Below are 21,499 nucleotides of genomic sequence, written 5' to 3'. Positions count from 1 at the left end.
GATAAGTACAAGATGGTAAAAGCAATAACCGATCGATTGCTCCCTCATAAAATATTTACATCTTCACAAGCAAGCATTCAATAAATCGTACGTTAAATATCAAACTGAAAATGAAATGCAAGTTTGATACTTTTTGCACGCTTTCATCCCCTTATCACAAACAATATTTATCATCAATTATAATTGAAATTGTAAATTGTCCTTGTTTCCCTGATCTTGTAGTTATTATCATGTTGATAGTAAGTGTTAGACCCTGTAAGAATCAGGCAGTAGGTGAAACATGGTATTTTAATAGTGTAATTTGACTAGTTGCACCATCAGAATCAAGAAAAAACAGACAGTTACAATTTCATTGAAATGAACTGAAAATGAATATATCAAGGGCAGATAATTTTGTTAAAAACTTCATTTCCTAAGATTATATCGAACAATTTTTGGGCAAATCCAATGATGCAAATATTGAATAATGCTCTTTTCAAATAGAGAAAGCATCCTTGCTTGATATTTTATTGTCCGATCGGTGGGGTTTTGACATGAATGTTTCTGATTTTTCCCATTTTGCCTGATTCTTACAAACACTTACACTTAAATAGAATTTGTTCCCTGTTCGAAGTATAATAATGTTTTCCATGGATATTATTGTCTTTTTATAACATTCAGTCTTTGAATCCAATGACTGAAGTAGGTACAAGAGGGTAAAATTAATATCAACAACAAGGAACCATAAGTTCAAATAAGTTGTCGAAGGAATGAAAAAAGTATTTTATATCTTTCAACCTTCATATTTTACAATAAAGTTCATGATAAACATTTTAACAAAATCAACAGGATAGTGTTGAGAACGGTTGAGTCCGTTTTAAAGCAAACGGTCAGTGTACATGTTTTATTTTGATGGATTTAAGATATATTACTTCAAGAAAGACACTTTTTCCGAGATTTAAGAATGTAGATTTACATTTAAAAGTAATCTGTCTGTTATAAACAGAGTAAATATATTGTAAATATTCCGTCAGTGATATTGACTTTCTCTATGGAACTCTCAATTGAGTACACAAGTAATTAATCCCCGAAAACAAAGCACCATACCGAAAATAAGAAAAACCACGATATAGATTTGCAATGTACTGTAAGGTCAATTATAAAAAAAATGTCTCATTTGTCTTGAATGAACATAGTAACATATTGTACAAAATATTATTGAGTTAGAATAACCATCGAGGGAACCTTTCCAGAACTACAACAAAATACTATGTTTTATGTCAATACAAGCATCGTTCCACTTATTAATAAGTTATCAAGACATTACATGCACTATGTTGAAATTGAATTATAACCATTAATATCTATCTGATGAAACTGGTTTATGTTTTCTGATAATTGATACAATATTTATAGGACTTCCTTTTTGTTGGTTATAGACTAAACAACTGCTGTAAAGGACTTACAATCAAAGCAATTAGCTTGGATATTTTTAATATTAGGACATGTGAAATACAATACTTTGTAAGACGGACAAGGGTTACACCATTCCTATATTAACAACGAATGATTTCGAAAGGGCATTTTAGTACCGTACTAGACTTTTTTAAAAAGAGTTTTCATCCCTTCAGCACCTGCGCATGGAGTGTTCATATCACAACTTATACGTTATGCCAGAGCTTGCCGAAACTACGCAGACTTTTTGTATTGCGCTAGAACTCTAACAAATAGGCTTCTGGAACAGGGTTATGTTGCTACAAGATTGAAGTCATCACTACAGAAGTTCTATGGTCGTCCTCATGAACTCGTGGATCGTTATGGTGTATCCATCTGCACCGTGAAAACTCATTTATTCAACGGGTCATAGTTTTCCTTTCCTCGTTTGTCTACCCCAGACTTGACTTTTTATGAGCAAATTGGCTTGTGTTTCTAGAAAAGCTTTTTTATGTATGATTTTAGTTACTGTATGTTCTTTGTTGTGTATTTCTGTTTTCCATGTCTTAGTCCCTGGATTACATTCTGTTGAATACCGCTATAACCTTGGTTCCCTTGATTTCTCTTTCAACCAAATACAATGTTTTATAAATTACAGGCATTTGGAAACTACGACTAGAGCACATGGGAAATTTGGGAAATGAATATATAATAGTACCTTTCGGTTTACTTTTTCAGCAATTTCAGATCTGAAAATTAGTGCTAAAATAGTTCTTCTGAAAATCAGCCAACAATTTTGGAAGGGTAAAAAAGATACGGCAGGGACTGAAACATTCTACCTACCTTTATTCATTTCAATACTCGAAAAAGTATGATGAAGTAAAGTCATTGCCTAGGTTTGTAATCTCACATTATGCAATTAACCATTTTCTCTGTAACCAATTTGTAACGGATACAATTATTTTTTTTATTGATTATTTTATTGGAAGAAAACATCGGACTATTACGAAGAATGACAAGCAGAAGATTGTTACAGTTAGATAAGCTTTCATAATACAATGTTAAATCTACATGTTTGTTTCGCTAGTGATAGAGGCCTAAGTCACCAAAACTTAATATATACGAATCTATGCCTTGACCTATGCGTCATTAAGGGGTCTGAATTCAGTCATACAGGAATGACCTGTTATGCAAATGTGTGCGTAACTTTGTATATCAGACAACCCGACCTGCGGAAAATTATTTCCTAATCAGCTACGGCCTAGGACGACATCCAACTTGAGATAATTGACAGGTCTATGAATAAGGCTTCTCTTACCATTGAATTCCTCTTTTTACTGGTTACCACTGCCTTGTATTAGTAATACTTACACGCTGTATGTATGATACAGTTTGTTTTAGTTTATTTTAGGACATAACGATATGAGGTAGAGTAAAATGTACATTTATTATATGGATAGTAGTGTTTTATCGAATTTCCTAGTTTAATAAATTTCGATAATTCATATTGTGAAATAAATTCGGGAATTTCACTCTCGAACATTCTCCCCCGAAATTGTCACTACTTTGACATCAATCTGTCAATCATAGAATTTAAAATTCATGTTGAAAATATCGTTAAAATATGAAGAAAATCTATATAATAAACAGAACAATCAATTGGTTATCATGAATAACCAAAATATGATCACTCGTGCCAAAAACGGTTTTTCTCTCTTTCCGATTTATTATCCTATTATCATCGGTAGAACTATAAAATGTGAAAACATCATATCTAGTTATTTTCAGAAAAAAAAATGAGGGTTGGAAAAAACAAGGTCGCCATACGAATATTATGAGCTTATGACCAACCATTAGAAAAAGAGGCTCCCAGGAGCGTGAATTGCTCACTTGGTTAATATTTTTGCGTTTCAAGGGCACTAACTCCAACAAGGAGTTGTCCGACACTTTTGACTTAGAAGACAATTGTAGGCCTTATCATAAGGGTCATTTCATCAACTGAAAGTTTCTTTCTATCTATCATAGTTCTCAATATATTGGCTGGATCTGTAAAAAACCGCCATTTTTCTCCTTTCAAGGGTAGTAATTTTTACATGCATTCGTCAAATAACCTTGATCCCTTGGATACTTTTGTTGGCCTTATTATGAGGATCATTTCGACAATTGAAATAATTTGTTGAAATCTGGCGGTTTTTGAGATAAATGAGAAAAAACTTCTGACTGACCCCTTTTGTCTATTTTTAGTAACAGCAGCCATGTTTCCCACGGATAAACAATGCCTACAACTGTTCTATGAAAGATACCCTAAGAAACATTCATATCAAATTTGGTTCCAATTGGTCAAGTAGTGTCTGAGGTTTTCGAAAGAAATAACATAAAAAATAGCAACAAATGAAATGTTGAAAAGGGCAATAACTCCAACATGGCTTCACAATGTAAAACGTAACTTTTGACGCAGACAGGACACATTATGCTGAACACATTAATCACACATCAGAAATTGGCTGAATCTAACGGTTTTGGAGATATATGCGGAAAACTGCTGTCTGATCTCTATGTACTATTCTAGTAAAGGCGGCCCTTTTTTCATGGATCAAAAATCCCCACATCCGTTCTATGCCGGATACCCAAAGGAACATTCATACCAAGTTTGTTTTCAATTGGTCAGGTAGTGTCTGAGAAGAAGCCTTTTGAAAGAAATAATATTAAAAATAGAAAAAAAAGGACTCCGAAAACGGCAATTACTCCAACATGGTTTCACAGATTTAAACGAAATGTTCACAGATAGTTCTCATCATGCTAAACACTCTTATTACTGTCAGAATTTAGCTAAACCTAACAATATTGGAGATATTTACGACAAACGAATGTCTAAATGTCTAGCCCCTATGTCCTATCTTTAGTAACGGTGGCCATGTCTTTTGGGGGAGTAAAACTCCGCAACTCAGTTCTATACAGGATAAGCCAACGGAACATTCATACCAAGTTATGGTCCAAGTAGTGGCAGAGTAAAGCGTTTTCGGAAAATTGTAAACGGCGACAATTATCATCCATTGTACAACCTTCATTTAGGTTTATTTTATTTACTCGAGAGTTGAAATAAGCAGCCGCGTCTATAAAAAGCTAAATATAAATGTTTGACACATTAACTTAAATATCATTTTCTTTAAATATTTTTTTCAATTGCTTAGATGTATCTGCAAGAAGTGCGACAATACGTGTTTTTTTTTATTTCGGTATCGAAAAGTAATAATGTTAAACACTTGATTAATTCAAAGTTTATTTAGAAATTTCAAAAAAAAAATGTAAAGTAAAGTTGAAATACAATTCAAGCTTTCTAATTGTATAACTAGTAATGATTCCTTACATCTAGGTACATATAGGTAATATCGATGTCACGATTAATTAGCAACCGAAAAAAGTATCCTTAATGTTCGCGAACACACAAATTGACTTTTGTGTACCGAACATTAATAAAACAAAAAGAAAAAAATACGGCTACAACCAACTTTAAAAGTATAAGAAATTTTAAAGGATGTCATGATACCCAAAAAAGTGAAAATATAATTTTATTGAATAACACCCCTCAAATATCCTCGAAACGAAACTAAATCATGTTTTTCTTCAAATTGTGGATGTTCAACCAGTTACAAAATTGATTTCATATTTCTTATTTGGTTTAATGAAAAGTCAGGGATCAGTTGATCCATTCCATTGATTCGATTGAAAATGAAATTTGTATAATGTATATATGCAGCTGGAAGAATGTGAAAAATGTCCATATTTGTTGTATATGGATCAATTGGAACACATTTTCTTTCTTCAAGAAAAATAAAACATCCAAACTTTCAAAATTTATTGGTAAAACATACTCTATTTGAAGTAATTGAGCTATTTTATCTAATGTGATACCATCTAATTTGTCTAAAAAAGAAAATATCGCATTGTTGACATGAAAAATGTCCATTTTAATTATACATGATACATTTCAAAAACATTTTCACTGGTCTGGGAGTATCAAAATATTGAAATGTCATAAAATTGGGGTAAATATATATTCAATTCTTAGATTATAGAGTATGTTTGACTTATGTGATACCATCAAATTGCTCTGATTATGAAAAAAAGTAATTTTGATGTGAATAATGTCCATATTTGTAGTGTATGGATCATAGGGAACGATTTTTCTTCTTTTAGAAGAATAAAAATATCAAAATTTCAAAATTGTTTGGTAAAAGATACTCTATTTTGAAATAATTTAGCTATTTCATGTAAAGCCATACAATCTTATGTGTCTAAAAAGTAAATTATGCATATTGAATATAAAAAAAAATATTCATTTTATTATACATCGTACATTGCAATAACATTTTACTGGTCTGGGAGTTTTAATAAATTGAAATGTTATACTATTGGGATAATATATACTCAATTCTTAGATAATACGGTATGTTTGATTTATGTGGTACTATATAACTGTTCTGAGTATGAAAAGGAAGTAATTTTTATGTGAAAAATGTCCATATTTGTTTTATATGGATCAATTGGAACACATTGTCTTTCTTCCAGGAGAATAAAATATCCAAAGTATTGGTAAAACATACTCTATTTTGAAATAGTTTAGCTATTTTATCTTATAATATACCATCTTATTTGTCTAAAAAAGGTAAATGTAGCATTTTTGATATGATAAATGTTCATTTCTATTTTACATGGTACATTTCAAAAACATTTTCACTGGTCTGGGAGTATGAAAAAAATTAAATTTTATAAAATTGAGTTGAGTTAAAATATACTCAATTCTTAGTTAATAGAGTATTTTTGACTGATGTGATACCATCTAATTGCTCTGAATATTAAAAGAATGCAATTTTGATGTGAAAATGGTCCATGCTTGTAGTTTATGGATCATTGGGAACACTATTTCCTTGGTCTAGGAAAATAAAAATTTCAAAATTTCAAAATGCAGTGGTAGAACATACTCTATTTTGAAGTAACTGAGCTATTCTATCTAATGCGATACCATCTTATTTATCTAAAATATAGAATATTGCATTTTAAATATAAAAAAAAATTCATTTTTTTATTCATGGTACATTGCAAACATATTTTCACTGGTCTGGGAGTATAAAAATATTAAAATGTCATAAAAGTGGGGTAAAATATACTCAATTCTTAGATAATATGGTATTGTTGATTTATGCAATACTATATAACTGCCCTGAATATGAAAACAAAGTTATTTGTATTTGAAAATGTCCATTTGTTAAAGGTTGATCAATTGGAATACATTTTCTTTCTTCGAGAATAATAAAATATACTAAATTTCAAAAAGTATTGGTAAAGCTATTTTATGTAAAGTGATACCATTTTCTTGTCTGAAAAAGAAAATATTGCATTGTTGATATAAAAAATGTTCATTTCAATTATGCATGATAAATTGCGAAAACATTTTCACAGAATTTTTATTCTCAAAAGACATTCTATACACTAGGGATACGGATCGGCATAAAATCACAAACAGCTATAATACAGGAAATTTTTCTCCGACCAATTTGCAGTATTTCATTATATGTACAAATAAAGTTCGAATGTTTGAAACCAAATAATGCGTGATTCCTGCCAAAATATTGTCTTTTCAAGGAAAAAGGAATATTGCTTTTGGCATAGAAAACGAAATACATCGGTATTCCGTAAAAGTGATCTACCATAGTAGTTATTTTTATCATCCAATCAAAATACAGAACCGTTGCACGAAGAACGCTGCACGATATACGAAGAACGAAGCACGAAAGGCACACGCACACGAGCCCACGCTGCACGTTACACGATCCCAAGGAGCACGCTAAAATGGGATTGTTAAACGTTGCAGAAGATGTATTATGCCGCCAAAATTAAACGTTTTTACAAAAAAAAAAAAAAAAAAATGGAATGAACTGTTGCCACCTTAAACACTCATTCATTAGTCTACAAGTATCGGGCTCCCTTAGTGTACGGCAATGGGTGAAACATAATAAAAACAACCCATTTCTTTGAAAGTATAATTAGACTCAGTACCATGTGGTCTAAAAGAAGAAATAAAGACGGGATTTTAGATACTGTTTCTGAAACATGCGTTATACTGACATTGCAATTCACTGCAATGGAACATGAAGGGGTAGATAATTATGTCAAAAACCTATTTTTTAACATTCTTAAGATTTCCAAAATTTCTAGTGATACGAAGAATAGATGGTGATCATTGCAAAAATAATACTAATTAATTACAATTGATAAGTAATATTGCCAGATCGGTGCTTCAAATATGCTTTGTTTAAGAAATGAAACACAAAAACTTTATTTTATCTTTTTTACTTTATGTTTTGCCACAGGCTGGCCAATTATGTCGCACTGTTTTCATCCGAGCGATAGCCAGGAGTTTAATAACGATCAAATCAATTTCCGTGAATAATTTCAATTTTAAAGGGACTAGTTTCTTCAATTGTTTTAATACACGCAGCTTATGTGTTGCACGGAATATTGGTCAGGTGTTTATAACTTTTTTACCAATGCTCTTTTTCTTAAATTTTCTAAATGCACTTGTTTCACAGGATAAGACGAAAAATCTGTTGGCGAGAATTACTTGCTGACGATAACTACTCCTTGACCAGTACATAACGGAAGAAAAGGAAAGGAAATTTAAGTAGTCATTAATGACATCATTGAAAGTACTTTTGATAAAATGTTCCAATTATTTGTGCATATTACATTCCTGAAATGAGGAATACGTGTGTAAAGTTGAGTAGATGTTCTTGAACTATAAATGATGAATAAAAAGGAGAGCATGTTTTAATCGAAATGATCGAGAATGGAGCAATTGTACCATAGCTAGATTGACTTACCTTGAAGAGATGCACCTCCCGTCATTAGCATTGTCTCTGACATATCAATATTATTTTTTTCACATCAATGTATATTGATGGATAATAACTTAAATTTTATTATTTTGTGAAAATATTCCTTACTCGTAAAAACATAAACTGAATTGTTCATCTAAAATGTATCTTGAATAATAAAAAAACGGAAAAAAACCCAAAAACAAAACAAAAACAAAAAAAAAAGTAGCGTAAAACAATTAAAAGTCATCCTTACCTGTTATATATCATAAGGATTTTTTTTATTTTGCAATGAAAAAAAAAATTACTAAAATGTTCACCTAGATTAACACAAGAATGCCTGAGAAGTGTTCGTTATACACATTGTCATAAAGTTCATTAGACGATTTTTATCAATAATAAGGTACATACTCAACATTCCTTACAAAATATATGTAATCTACTACAGAAAGACATTTTGAAATCATGTTTTGTGACCTATGTTGTTGTATTTCAGTATTACTCATTCATTGATATCTGAAAACATAAGATATTTACGTTTCTGCATTTTGATTATGAAATGTAATTTTAAGAATGACATTTTTTTTTGTTTTTCGGAATTTTGGAAAAGTTGCTTCGGTTTATGGTTCATCACATCATATAATGCATTCCCAGATTTTAATAAGTAGTGTTCGTGTCTAATGAGTTTTATTTCATTCAGGAGAGTACAACATAATAGAAATATCGTAGTAATAAAAAGTAGATCCGAAGGTCTGCAAAGGGAAACATATAGGCGCTCTTGTTACCTTTCGAAAGAAATTATTTTCGTCATGCCTGGTAGCTAAAAACATATCCAAACACCTAACGCATCAATCTGACGATAATTGTAGATGTAAATTGAGTTCAACTTAATATCACAAAAAGGTAATAAGATAAGCAAACATAATCTGTAATTTCAAGCAACAATTAAATGATAATGTAATCATTGAGACATGAAATTTCCAGTTGTAAAAATCAATCTTCTACAATTTGATAACTAGCTCAACAGCCGTATAAACAATTATATCAGGAACATAGAAATAATGATACAAATTCAAACCGAGTAAATGGAAGAAGCTATTAAATCATGAAAAATTTAAAAAAATTGTACACAGATTTGATATTTAATTTTCTAAGCTATATAGGATAAAAGTGTATGCAAATGAGATTAATAAAAAATATCTTTAAACAATATTTCTAATGTTGGGACAGTACGGAATACTGGTTTTATTTATCTTTGAGAGAGTAATCAGGGGAACCAATATTCTAGTGGAAATCAAAAGAATATAATACAGGGTCTAAGACCAGATATGGAAAACAGTTTGTAGAAATAATTCATCGTATTCATAAAAGAACATTGTTGATTTATAATACAAATTTCAAAATTAAAAATATTATATCCACAGCTTACATAATGACGCATACACCATGATTAACTGCCATTGTTTTCGAACAAATACATGTTCATATACAGTACTAGTCGAGAAATAAGCAATACGCTGCTAATTATTTTCGTATTCATTTATTTAGTCAAAAGAGGTTTTGTCATGTGTTTTACAAGGAATGATGGGAGTTTCAAATTTTGTGTTATTGAAACTTTCGGTAAATAATCGACAAATAAAGTCATTCATGATTTTTTTCTCATTGTTTGACCCCCATTCCCTTTTTTAAAAAATAATAATAAATAAATAAAAACGTCGCCTTCAAGAATAAAGAATGGCATTTCCTGTCATTGAAAGTCCGTGATTAAGGCAACTCCATGTCACTGTTTTAATGCATTCCTTTAGTTCGGACTTGTAAAGGACCGATGGTCTGACATGTACTAGTGTAAACAATAACGGCATGCATAAACTTAACTGATGGCTATTTACAGGCCATGTTTTATTGGTGCTCTAGAATTTTTTTTCTTTTACTGATCAAGGTTCCAACTTCAAGAAGATCAATCACAATAATATAATGATGGCTCTACTTCCTGTATTATTTTGGTCCTCAACCACAGAAATTTTATTTTTTCTCTATTAAAAGTTATAGGGCCTGACCAAACTAGCATTTATATCAATTAAAATACACAGGAAAAAATATTTCATGTGATTTCCACACGAATTTCACATGATTTTCATCCAAATTGAGCAAATACACTTGGTGACTAGAGTTCACGTGACTTTCACATGAAAAATATTTGCCAGTGTAGGGTTCAATATCGCAACTGTGAGAGCGTAGTGGGGTCTTAATTCAATTACGGGCGTTAATAAAGCTTTCTAAATACTTACCATCTAGACGTCGTTTGTAGCTGATAATCAAAACATGAATTCTGTATAATCCAGCATTATATAAACTGTCAATGTAAATTTGACATCCAGCTCATCTCTTTATATTTAAAAATGAGAAAGTTCCTCTGAGTATTAAGAGACTTCACTAAAGTCTGATTTACCAGAGGCGTCATTAACAGCGACAATCCTATCCATTCTATATATAGACATAATTGATCTATTTAATAATTCTTCTTCCCAATCGTTTCATTAAATGTAACTTATGTGAGAAATCCAATTCGGTTTTGTTTGAAATAGCACATGGATATTTAAGATAAGCAAACATAATCTGCTATTTCAAGTATCTTATTGATAAGTTAATATAATCAAAATAAACGCAAAAGCATCAGAGGCACAATCAAAACGTACTTCGATAACATCATAACTGTTTATTATACACGTCTAAAAAAGAATTTTTCTGACGTTCATAGTTTTCAATGGTTCTCAAACAGAACAGGAAGCCACCGTCTGGATGGAAGGATGATAACGTCACCAAATACGCACGTGTTAAAGTGAATATACCGATAAAATAAACATCACTTTCCTAAAATCGAATGTGAACAATGTTACGTTGATATGAATGTAAATGCTGGCCTACGTGAAAGGAACACTTTAATAAAATGAAATAATACGAACAATACAATTTATAAAAATATATAAAAACAAACAAACATACCAACAGACAAAAACAAAACCAAAAACACACAAATAAATAAGCAATCAAACAAACAAAACAATACCTCAAGATATCAGCAAGAAGTCTTCAATTACAGTAAAATATGTTTAAGCACGTACTGGCAGGAATCGACAACAAAAGTAAAAAAAATACGCAGTTACAGGACAATAACAATTAAAAGAATTAATATAACTACTGAAAGACATATTGATGACTAACATTTCTTGGCTGTGAATAGGCGCATGGAATCTGCATCGGGCTTTAATTAGTTTTATAAGGCCTTAACAACCATTCTTTATTGTATAGTAAAAATGCTATAACAACATACAAATACACAATGAAATTCACTCGATAACACATTCAATTCTCTCTTGGAACACCACAACAATCACCTATAGACGAAAATAGATGTCTACTTAAAGAATACTCACATTTACAGAAAGCTAGACCATAAAGTAATAGTGACAAACCTTGAAAAATACCAATTAAACACAATCGGTCATTACAATTCCAGTGAACAGGATAGGAGTAACTACATGAAGTGCTTTATTGGAATGGATCGATAAATGTAATATAATACCTCACCTCTGAATATCTTACTTTTAATTAAGGACCTACAAGCATTTCTATTTTTTCAAAGCTTTGCATCGGCAAAGAAACTTTAATAGAAGTTTTTTTTATATCAATTTCATGTTGCCACAGTTTTTCTGTAGGAAATCTATTACAGTCGAACTTCACTCGCTCGAACTCGGATGGCTCGAACACCCGGGATTTCTCGAACACAATTTAAAGTACCAAAATTTTCTCCTCTATAATCAATATAAAACTTGGATTTCTCGAACTTCGATTTCTCGAAAACTCGAACTGACTAGTCGGTCCGTTCATTAATAAATGTTAGAGAACAATCCTCACTAACTCGAACTCGTCAGCCATTTTGTCAGCTTGGGAAATAAAAGCTGTGAAAAACTGAAACCCTATCATTAATCAGTGTCATTTTAGTTAATTACGGTTAATATTTAAGTCATCACTAATTAGGTAGTTTTGATCTTAACATAAAACTGATTGAAGTTCGAGAACGTTCCGAAGTCGTTATGATGAAACCGTGACAGAAAAGCGGATGGAAACAAATTATTGACCAATGAACCCACACTCTGGACGGTTTTTGAAATGAAAACACAACATTTTTAATGTCCACAAATCAACATAATCTCCCGAAAGCGAATGGAAAAGATCCACGATCTTACACAACTTCGGAGGAAGTAAGTAATTTCTAACGATAAAGTCGAACTCTGACCGATAACGAAAGAAATCCGGAAATATACGAACTTCAACTTCTCGAACTCCCGATAACTCGAACACTTTTCAATGGTCCCTTGGAATTCGAGCTACCGAGGTTTGACCGTACCTTCATTAAAATCGAAGTACGTGCAAAACAGACCAGTTGTTAAATGTGAATATCATAGTAGCGTGGTTCTGGAATATTATCAGAATACGGAAAAATGAAAATTGAAAAATCAAAGTCAGCTAATTTGCCAAATCTTTTTGTATGAAGGCTGCAATTCTTTACTGTAAAATCAAACTTTAAAATAAAGCGCACGAGAATTGCATAGAAATGTAGTAACTGATCCTGAACATGTTCAAGGTAGTATGAATTCTGTTTTGTTAAACGCAACTTTGCAAAGTTAAAATTGATCAAATGTGTATTGATGCAAAATCTTCATAAAGTAGTATAAAAAACAAAAACACACACACTCACACACAAAAAAGCAATGCTAATTTCTATGTACTAATAAAAAAAAACAATCTGGATTATTGAAACCCATAGCTGATTTTATGCACGTAGTACACAGCAGTATCAGTTCGAGCCTCGCGGAAGGAACGACCAAAAATTTGCTTCTCAAATTTGGCAGTTCTAACATTGTTGGGAATTTTTGAGACCTTTCTATATTTAACAGTGCAGTGACCTGACACAAACGCAATGCTGTGCCGAGCATTATCACCGGTTTGAGCTGAATTTGTACAAACATGAGAAAGAAAATGGACAAATCAAGCAGGAAAATATCGTTTTTATTTGAAGCGAGCGACAACAACGTTCATGACGTCACACCAGAAAGTATTAGTCGGTCAGTTACCATATATCACTTGTAAATAAATGTCAATCCGTTTTAATTGCTCAAATACAACGGTTGCAGTATGAAATTCAATACGAATGCTGTTGATTAATTAGCAACATTTTCTAACGTTCAACATTTTGGTAAGTTAATTGTTAAGTGGTATTTGATTTCCATTTAAGAAAACATCTTTTGTTTTGAATTGCGCTTACCAATTTATGCAGGTTATACAATTTCAATTGGCATAACTGTGAAAAAATAAGACTATTCAAAATCATGTTTCTTCACATCCTTTCTTTGTTCATGGTCTGTCTTATAGTCAGATCCGATTTTGTTTTATGTCACATTTGGTAAAGCAAAACTGTCATGAAATGTGTTTATAACGACCAAACTGGTAGACATTGTCATAACAGAAATCTAGTAAGAACAAAGTCCTATCAGCCATGTAAGGTAGAATAATCAAGTAAACCATGTTTATAGCGGTAATCAAAAAATGTAATCCAGGGGCAAAGACTACACATGGAAAACAGACATTCACAAAAAAAGAACATAAAGTAACTAAAATCATACATACAAAGTAACATAAGCAAATGAGCAACTCGGACTCCACTAAAACCTGGGAACATGGACCAGGTGCACCGGTAGGGTAAGCGTCCTCTGCTTTTCTAGAAACATCCGCCGAGTTGCTTATAAAAAGTCAAGTCCGGGGTAGACAAACGAGGAAAGGAAAATTATGACACGTTGAATAAATCAGTTTTCATGGCGCAGATTGATACACCATAACGATCCACGAATTCATGATGACACCAACACCTTATCGGATTATTCACACCATGTTATTATAAGATATCAACCAAATTTTTTTCATGGTATTTTTATATGCCATTAAGAAATAAATTATTATGGTTTGTAATTATTCATTATAAAGAGTCAGTATATAGCTTTATTGGAATTATAATCAGTGGAGTTCGATATTCTAAACAAACAAACGATTACTTGAATAGCATGTTACTTTATACCTCTATGACATATTGTTAATTAAGAAATTTTCGCAATTCGGCGATATCAGGCGTGTAGCTCGAAAACTTAACAGCTCGAATTGTTTTGAAAATATGTGAGAAAAGATCGCTATTAAAACTTTTTCGAAAGTAGATTCATCACAGATACGGCGAAACAGGAGAGCGCAAAAATTATTTTCAGCGAATATTTTCGACCTATTAAAGGCTACACATGCCTGGTATAGAGGACAAACGAAACTCTTCAGTTAAAATTATAAAGCTGAGTATATTAAATAAGTAAGCTTTAATAATCACAAATTTGTTCTCGATGTTAGAAGTTGTTTTCGTCTTATCATGCAAAAATCATACAATAAAGTTGTTTTTAATGCTCCGTTACGATTTAACATGGTAAAAGGTGTTTTCGGTGAATGTCATAATTTATTGTGTAGGCACACACAGAGTTCTCTCCGCAGAAATGCATACCATTGCATGGTGTTTTCCTTCTTCCAGAAGACGTGTCCTTGAGTAAACACATTACGAACATTCCTAACACCATATCTTAACTAAATATGTGATCGTTCTACCCATAAATCACCCATTATATAATTCGTAGAGAGACTGCTACTTAATTGCTAAAATGACTGCCCTTTCATATTAACTTTAAACATTTCAAAACGGAACTTCACTGTTTTGCTGTACTATTATATTTGTTATGTATGGCTGCATATATGTTATTTCCATAAAGGAACATGATCTGCTACTAATTACTATAATTGAACATTTCATATGTGCATGTAAAAATTGCAACCTCACAATATAATGGGAATGACCGATATGAGACTAATAGAATAATTAATTAGATTGATTATCCTATTTATTATACAGATAATCTTCATAATGTATCAACATTTTTAACATAAATTATAAAGAACCAGTTTTAGATTGTCTTAGATGTGTTGATTTTCAGCCGACTTAAAAGAAATCGGTTACATAAATTGTGAAATTACGCATTCAATGTGGTAAGAATAGAATTGCCATTATTTCCTGTATAATATTTAAAAAATTATATTGGTTTATAATATCGACTAGTATGCATGATAAGGTTTTCAATACAAAGTGGAAGGATGTGATTTTACACAAACTGATATTATTTTAATAGTTTGTTTGTCGTAATATAAAGACAATGCATATTCTATGATATAGAATGGTCTTGATATATAAACAAGACCCTTAATCCTTATAAAAGTCACTTTTTATCGAAATTTCATATACATTTCAATAACGTATTATACACGGCAAACAGTACACTGGGACTAGTACGTATATTGATATAAAACACTTTTATTATTAAATGCGATGTCTTAATTCCTTTTAAATACCTATTTCATGAATTATAAATGTCTAAGAATGAGTTAAGTCGTAAGGATTTAACACTTATAATAGCTTTCTATTCGTATGTGGGTAGATAAGTTTCTGATAATGCCAACTTATAACAAAATTACATAGAAAACAATAAAAATAACAACATCAAAATTAGGCCTACTCTAGGTAACGGTTGTTTGATATTTAATGCAATACTTTTGAATACTACTGAAGATCGCCTAAATGATGTATTAGTCATATAAACACTAAAAGTCTTTTCCGTAACAAATGTATAGCAATCATGTCATAATTTATGAGATAACATAATACACCAGCACCAGTCGTTAACAACAAAAACAAAAGCAAGACAAAAAAAAACTATAAAAAAATTAATAAAATAAACAAAACAAAACAAAAACAAAAAACAAAAAACAAACAACAAAAAACAAAACAGAAACAAAACCAAAAAACAAAACAAAACAAAACAAACCATTAACTAAAATGTATAAAAGGCCAAAAAAAAATGACCAGCATACACAATGCAAAAAAAGTAGGAAGAAAGCAAAAGATAAGTAAACGATTCCTGTCAGATCCTGAAGATCGCCTAAATGATGTATTAGTCATATAAACACTAAAAGTCTTTTCCGTAACAAATGTATAGCAATCATGTCATAATTTATGAGATAACATAATACACCAGCACCAGTCGTTAACAACAAAAACAAAAGCAAGACAAAAAAAAAACTATAAAAAAATTAATAAAATAAACAAAACAAAACAAAAACAAAAAACAAAAAACAAACAACAAAAAACAAAACAGAAACAAAACCAAAAAACAAAACAAAACAAAACAAACCATTAACTAAAATGTATAAAAGGCCAAAAAAAAATGACCAGCATACACAATGCAAAAAAAGTAGGAAGAAAGCAAAAGATAAGTAAACGATTCCTGTCAGACTGAAACACAAACAAGAAGACTTTGTACATAGTATAATTAGAAAGATTAATCAAGGGAACCAAGCTTTTAACGGTAATCAAAAGAATGAAAACATACACAACAAAGAAAATAAAGTAACTAAAATCATCCGTACAAAGTAGCAAAAGCAAACTCCACTAAAAACTGGGAGCATGGATCAGGTGCACCGGTAGGGTAGGCGTCATAACAGTTGTTATAATAACAATACAAAAGGGGACAACATATCATATCGTGTTGTAAACCACCATAGCTTTAGAAATCCTTAATCATTCAGCCATATTAAAACTGGTCTAAATGAACTAAAAAACCAACGAGTGCAATTGCTTTTGATAAGAACTAAATTTATAGTTCGTTAGAAACCTAAAGCAATCATGGACCGACATTTAAAAAGTAGTAAACAAACACAATACTGCTTAATTAGCCCAACCAAAATTATATCAAAACGGAAAGGGTAATTATTCTGTCGCTATAATTCAGTTCAACAAGTTAACAAAGAAACATCATGTTGGTTATTAAAATATCTGAATGATATATGGATATCAATTTACTGAACGAAGGTTTGCGATAAGATGAAGAATCAATTCAAGGAAAAACGAAGATCCGTTTTTTTACATCTCAATTTCTCAATCGAAAAAGTTTAGACTTTTTTCTGGATATTATGTACTTTTCAGTTGTAGGGTTATAATCGCAAAATTAAACAGAAGAATTTTCCCCATGAATAACGTTCGTAACTTTTGCAAGAGACAGTAAACTTTAAATAAAAAACTAAGTATACATAGATTTGACAATCTAACAATTATAAACAGATAATGTGTTTTAGTTACATTTTTTGTCTGAACTTTCTTTAGATTACACAAGTGTTACTTATTTCATGTTTTCTCTTGTTAACTTAAAGATAAAATAATCCGGTATCGTACTTATTAAAAAAGAAACAAGTTTTCAGACAAAAATCCTCTTTCACTATAAAATGCAATGTTCACACTAGTATTGACTTTTGAAAGGCTAATATAACTATTAGCTTCATTTATGTCACTGTAATAAACTAAAAAGAGTGTGTGATATCCGTACCGCAGACGCTTTTGTCTTGTTCTAATGATGGATACATAACATCCCAACACAATACTATCCCTCAACAAATGAATAATAATAATCTTATTATCTTCTGCAGAATTTATACAACATATAATGTCATTCACAGCTAATAAATAATTCCGTGCCTGATATTAATACGGAATCATACATAACACGGTAATAACACAATTATCAAATTCGTAGTCGCAAATCGGGAAAGGCGATTTTGTATGGTACAAAAGAGTAATCAAGGGAACTAAGGTTATAGCGGTAATCAAAAGAATGTAATCCAGGGACAAAGACCAGACATGGGAAACAGACAGACAGCAAAGAACAAAAAGTAACTAAAATCATACATACAAAGTAACAAAAGCAAATGAGCAACTCGGACTCCACTAAAACATAGAAGCATGGACCAGGTGCACCGGTAGGGTAAGCGTCCTAGGAATTCAAGGCTGAACCATACATATTTTATTTTGTAACTACAAGAAAACAAAACGCGAATGGAAATGGTAAATATGTCAAAGAGACAAACCCACAGTGAAGGAAAATGTCAGCTCAAAGTCACACGTGGGTCTTTAATGAAATACGTATCATTTAAAAGACATTCTTTTATGCTTGGATTATCGAAATGCAACAATTTTCAGTCACAAGTACAAATAAATGTCATCTGTTAATGAACATACTCATGTAATAAAGAGCAAATTGGTTCAATGCTTTCTGAACAAGTAGCAAATATTGACTTGTATTGGTCAAAATATTAGATTAGGAAAACGAATCAGTTTCTAGACACTGTCTCATACATTGTGATTGAAACACATATAGTCATAGCCCTAAATATATATCAAGGGTAAGAAGGTTTTCTCTAAATACTTTACCAAATGAAATTTAATAGCTGAAATGGTCTATTAAAAGATACTTAGTATATTTACAACAATACTTGATTATTTTCCTCGAGGAATGCATAGCTTTATTTTTTTCTCATTTCTACGAATGTTCTAATTGAAAGGATTGTGGCCAGAAATCATATCAACCTCCTATAATTCTCCGGTACTTGTATTAATTCAACATGGATCTTCTGGAGATCCTCAATTCAGAATTTCAATGATAATAAAATAGAACTAAAACCTATGACTTGTCAACTTTTACTTCTATTCCCCATACTCAGTTAAAAGATCTCGACTCTAAAACATAATACACCGTTGGTACTCCAAACAATAACGGTGCACGTAGATAGAAATATGTAGTTCTTACCAGATATTCCTCAAACTTTGTAACAAAAGTTCCAAAAGAAGGAACATCATTCAACTAGATTTTAAATCTAAGTTTCTGCTATAAAGAAGACGTATCATCGTTAAACAATTCTATTTTTGATGATTTGATACATCGCATCTACTCCAAAGGACTTGAAATAAAGGATACTGCAGGCACTGTGAGGCAGCCTCGTATCTTGACCTACACTTAACGATCGGTGGTAAAGGAATATTATTGACCAAACTACACGAAAAACTCGATGACTTTTCATTCCGCAATGTAATTTTCCTATCATCTGTTGCAACATACATTCAGCACCAGTGTGAAGAGTTTTCATATCAGCATAAGTTATGCCAGAGCTTGCCGTAACTACGCAGACTTCTTGTATCGTGCTACATTTCTTACAATTAGGCTTCTGGAACATTGATGTGTTGCTACGAGATTGAAGTCATCACTGCAGAAGTTTTATGGTCGTCATCATGAATTTATGGATCGTTACGGTGCATCCATCTGCACCATGAAAACTGATTTTTTTAACGTGTCATAGTTTTCCTTTCCTCTTTTGTCTACCCCGGAGTTCACAATTTATAAGCATTTCCGCTAGAATCTTGGTCCCCCTGATTACTCCTTCAATCATTATTTGATATTATCTATCGTACTGGAATATTTTATGTAAAAGTGTATTAAATATCTTTTCATTCAAAAGAAAAGGAAATATCAGCTTCGTTGAGAACAAAATGTTGTGGTTTTCTGAACTCATGAAAACCACAAAATTTGAATTGTACGAACAATAATACTTCCTCGGTTTTTAATTGGTTTATTTTTCTTTTCGCCAATCTGGCAAACAAAAATAAGAGCAATAAAAATGCTGTTGAATAATACCATGTGAGGGAGTTGTATTCATGTAGATGGAAAATAATCCACAATAGTCCTTTACGTACTTTCAGGACAAAATTACCATTTTAAAATTTAACTCCAAACATAGCGTATTTGATATTTAAGTTTAGATATCAAGATCTTTAGATTGTAAACAAACCAGGGCCACGGTTGCTTGTTAGCATGGAAGCACATTTGCACAATTATCTTTTTCTGTCTAATAACATCTAAACCTATCAATCTTCTACACTGAAAAATGTAGTAATAATGAAAGCCTTTTCAGCGAAATGTAATCTAAATCTACTTTTAACCACTTTTTAAGGAACTTGTTTCGTATTAAAATTCAACAAAAGCCCTGACGCCATTGGATAAATAATAAATCATACTTTCCTGTTAGAAGGATAAGACCAATTGTTCCTGTATTATCATAATACGTCAATAGATACTTTGGCTATAGATTTCAATTTCATCATTCTGTACCGTTTCATTTCATGGGAGAATCGATGATTCTTTATGAAGAGAGTAATCAAGGGAACGGAACCAAGGTTATAGCGGTAATCAAAAGAATGTAATCCAGGGACAAAGACCAGACATGGAAAACAGACATACACAAAAAGAACAAAAAGTAACTAAAATCATACATACAAAGTAACGAAAGCAAATGAGCAACTCGGATTCCCCTAAAAAGTGGGAGCATGGACCGGGTGCACCAGTAGGGTAAGCGTCCTCTGTTTTTCTTGAAACACCCGTCGAGAGCTGAGAAATTATGTTGGCGATCAACAATACTGGAGAGTATTAAAATGTTATATAATTGACAAATTCGATTCTAATCCAAGACATGCGGTCGCACGAACTAAATATTTTTTTTTGTAACTTTACCTTTGGATCATAGAAAATGAAAAACAAATCATAATTAAAAAAATTGAAAAAAAAAATATTCTCCTCACCATATTATTTATATTGTAAATTTTATTCAAAAAATAAAATTCACCAAGTACATATGGGTTATCTCCTCAAGCTAACTATTCCGCTGACACTTGAAATCTTCCAGATAGAACGACATTATAATTCATTTTTAGTACCACTTCACTATTTGCTAAATAAGTGATTTACAAAATACAAGCACATTAATATTTATCCTAGGAACGACATATATGAGAACGTTAATCTGGTCCTCTTTGATCTACCATACGGCGAATGCTTCAAGCAAACAAAACCTTTGTGAACAAGATATCTTTAAGTACCAGTCCACATAAAATTAAGACACTGCCAATGGCTAAGTGATGCATGTTGAAGAAAAAACCCACCAAAGAAACGATGCTTTGTCCGTTTTATATTATGCTATATTTTCACATCACAACAGTCTTTTCTGCATTCAGATCTGCAGTTTTCAGAAAATCATTCTTTCATCTCCAACCAATCAACCATATGAAACCAAATCAACAACGATAACTCTTGCAAAGTGCAAAAATTTCATGTACAATCTGTATTAAAATTAAATTATCTCAATAGTGCAAAAACCAAATGTAAATTGAGACAGTTATGTGATCAGTAACTATT

The 21,499-nt window shown here is 31.4% G+C and overlaps 1 protein-coding gene across 2 annotated transcripts in view; it reads right to left on the bottom strand.

Moving 5' to 3' along the window:
• Positions 1-21,499, bottom strand: part of LOC148603644 (secretin receptor-like) — an 81,772-nt gene that overhangs the window by 59,560 nt on the left and 713 nt on the right. The window contains exon 1 of one of the 2 annotated variants that reach the window (XM_088553450.1): positions 10,577-10,784. The exons of the other annotated variant lie outside the window; for it this stretch is intronic. Within the exon in view, the coding sequence (XP_088409576.1) occupies positions 10,577-10,579 (3 nt within the window). The 5' untranslated portion in view covers positions 10,580-10,784. Of the gene's footprint in view, positions 1-10,576; positions 10,785-21,499 lie in introns of those variants that run through there. 2 annotated transcript variants of the gene reach the window in all.

Source organism: Perna viridis, chromosome 11 (assembly GCF_037379345.1).
Source record: "Perna viridis isolate PV_CMFRI_1.1 ecotype Kerala chromosome 11, ASM3737934v1, whole genome shotgun sequence".
Taxonomy (NCBI): domain Eukaryota; kingdom Metazoa; phylum Mollusca; class Bivalvia; order Mytilida; family Mytilidae; genus Perna; species Perna viridis.
The sequence above is the reverse complement of the archived record's forward strand: the minus strand, read 5'-3'. Positions and strand labels throughout refer to the sequence as shown.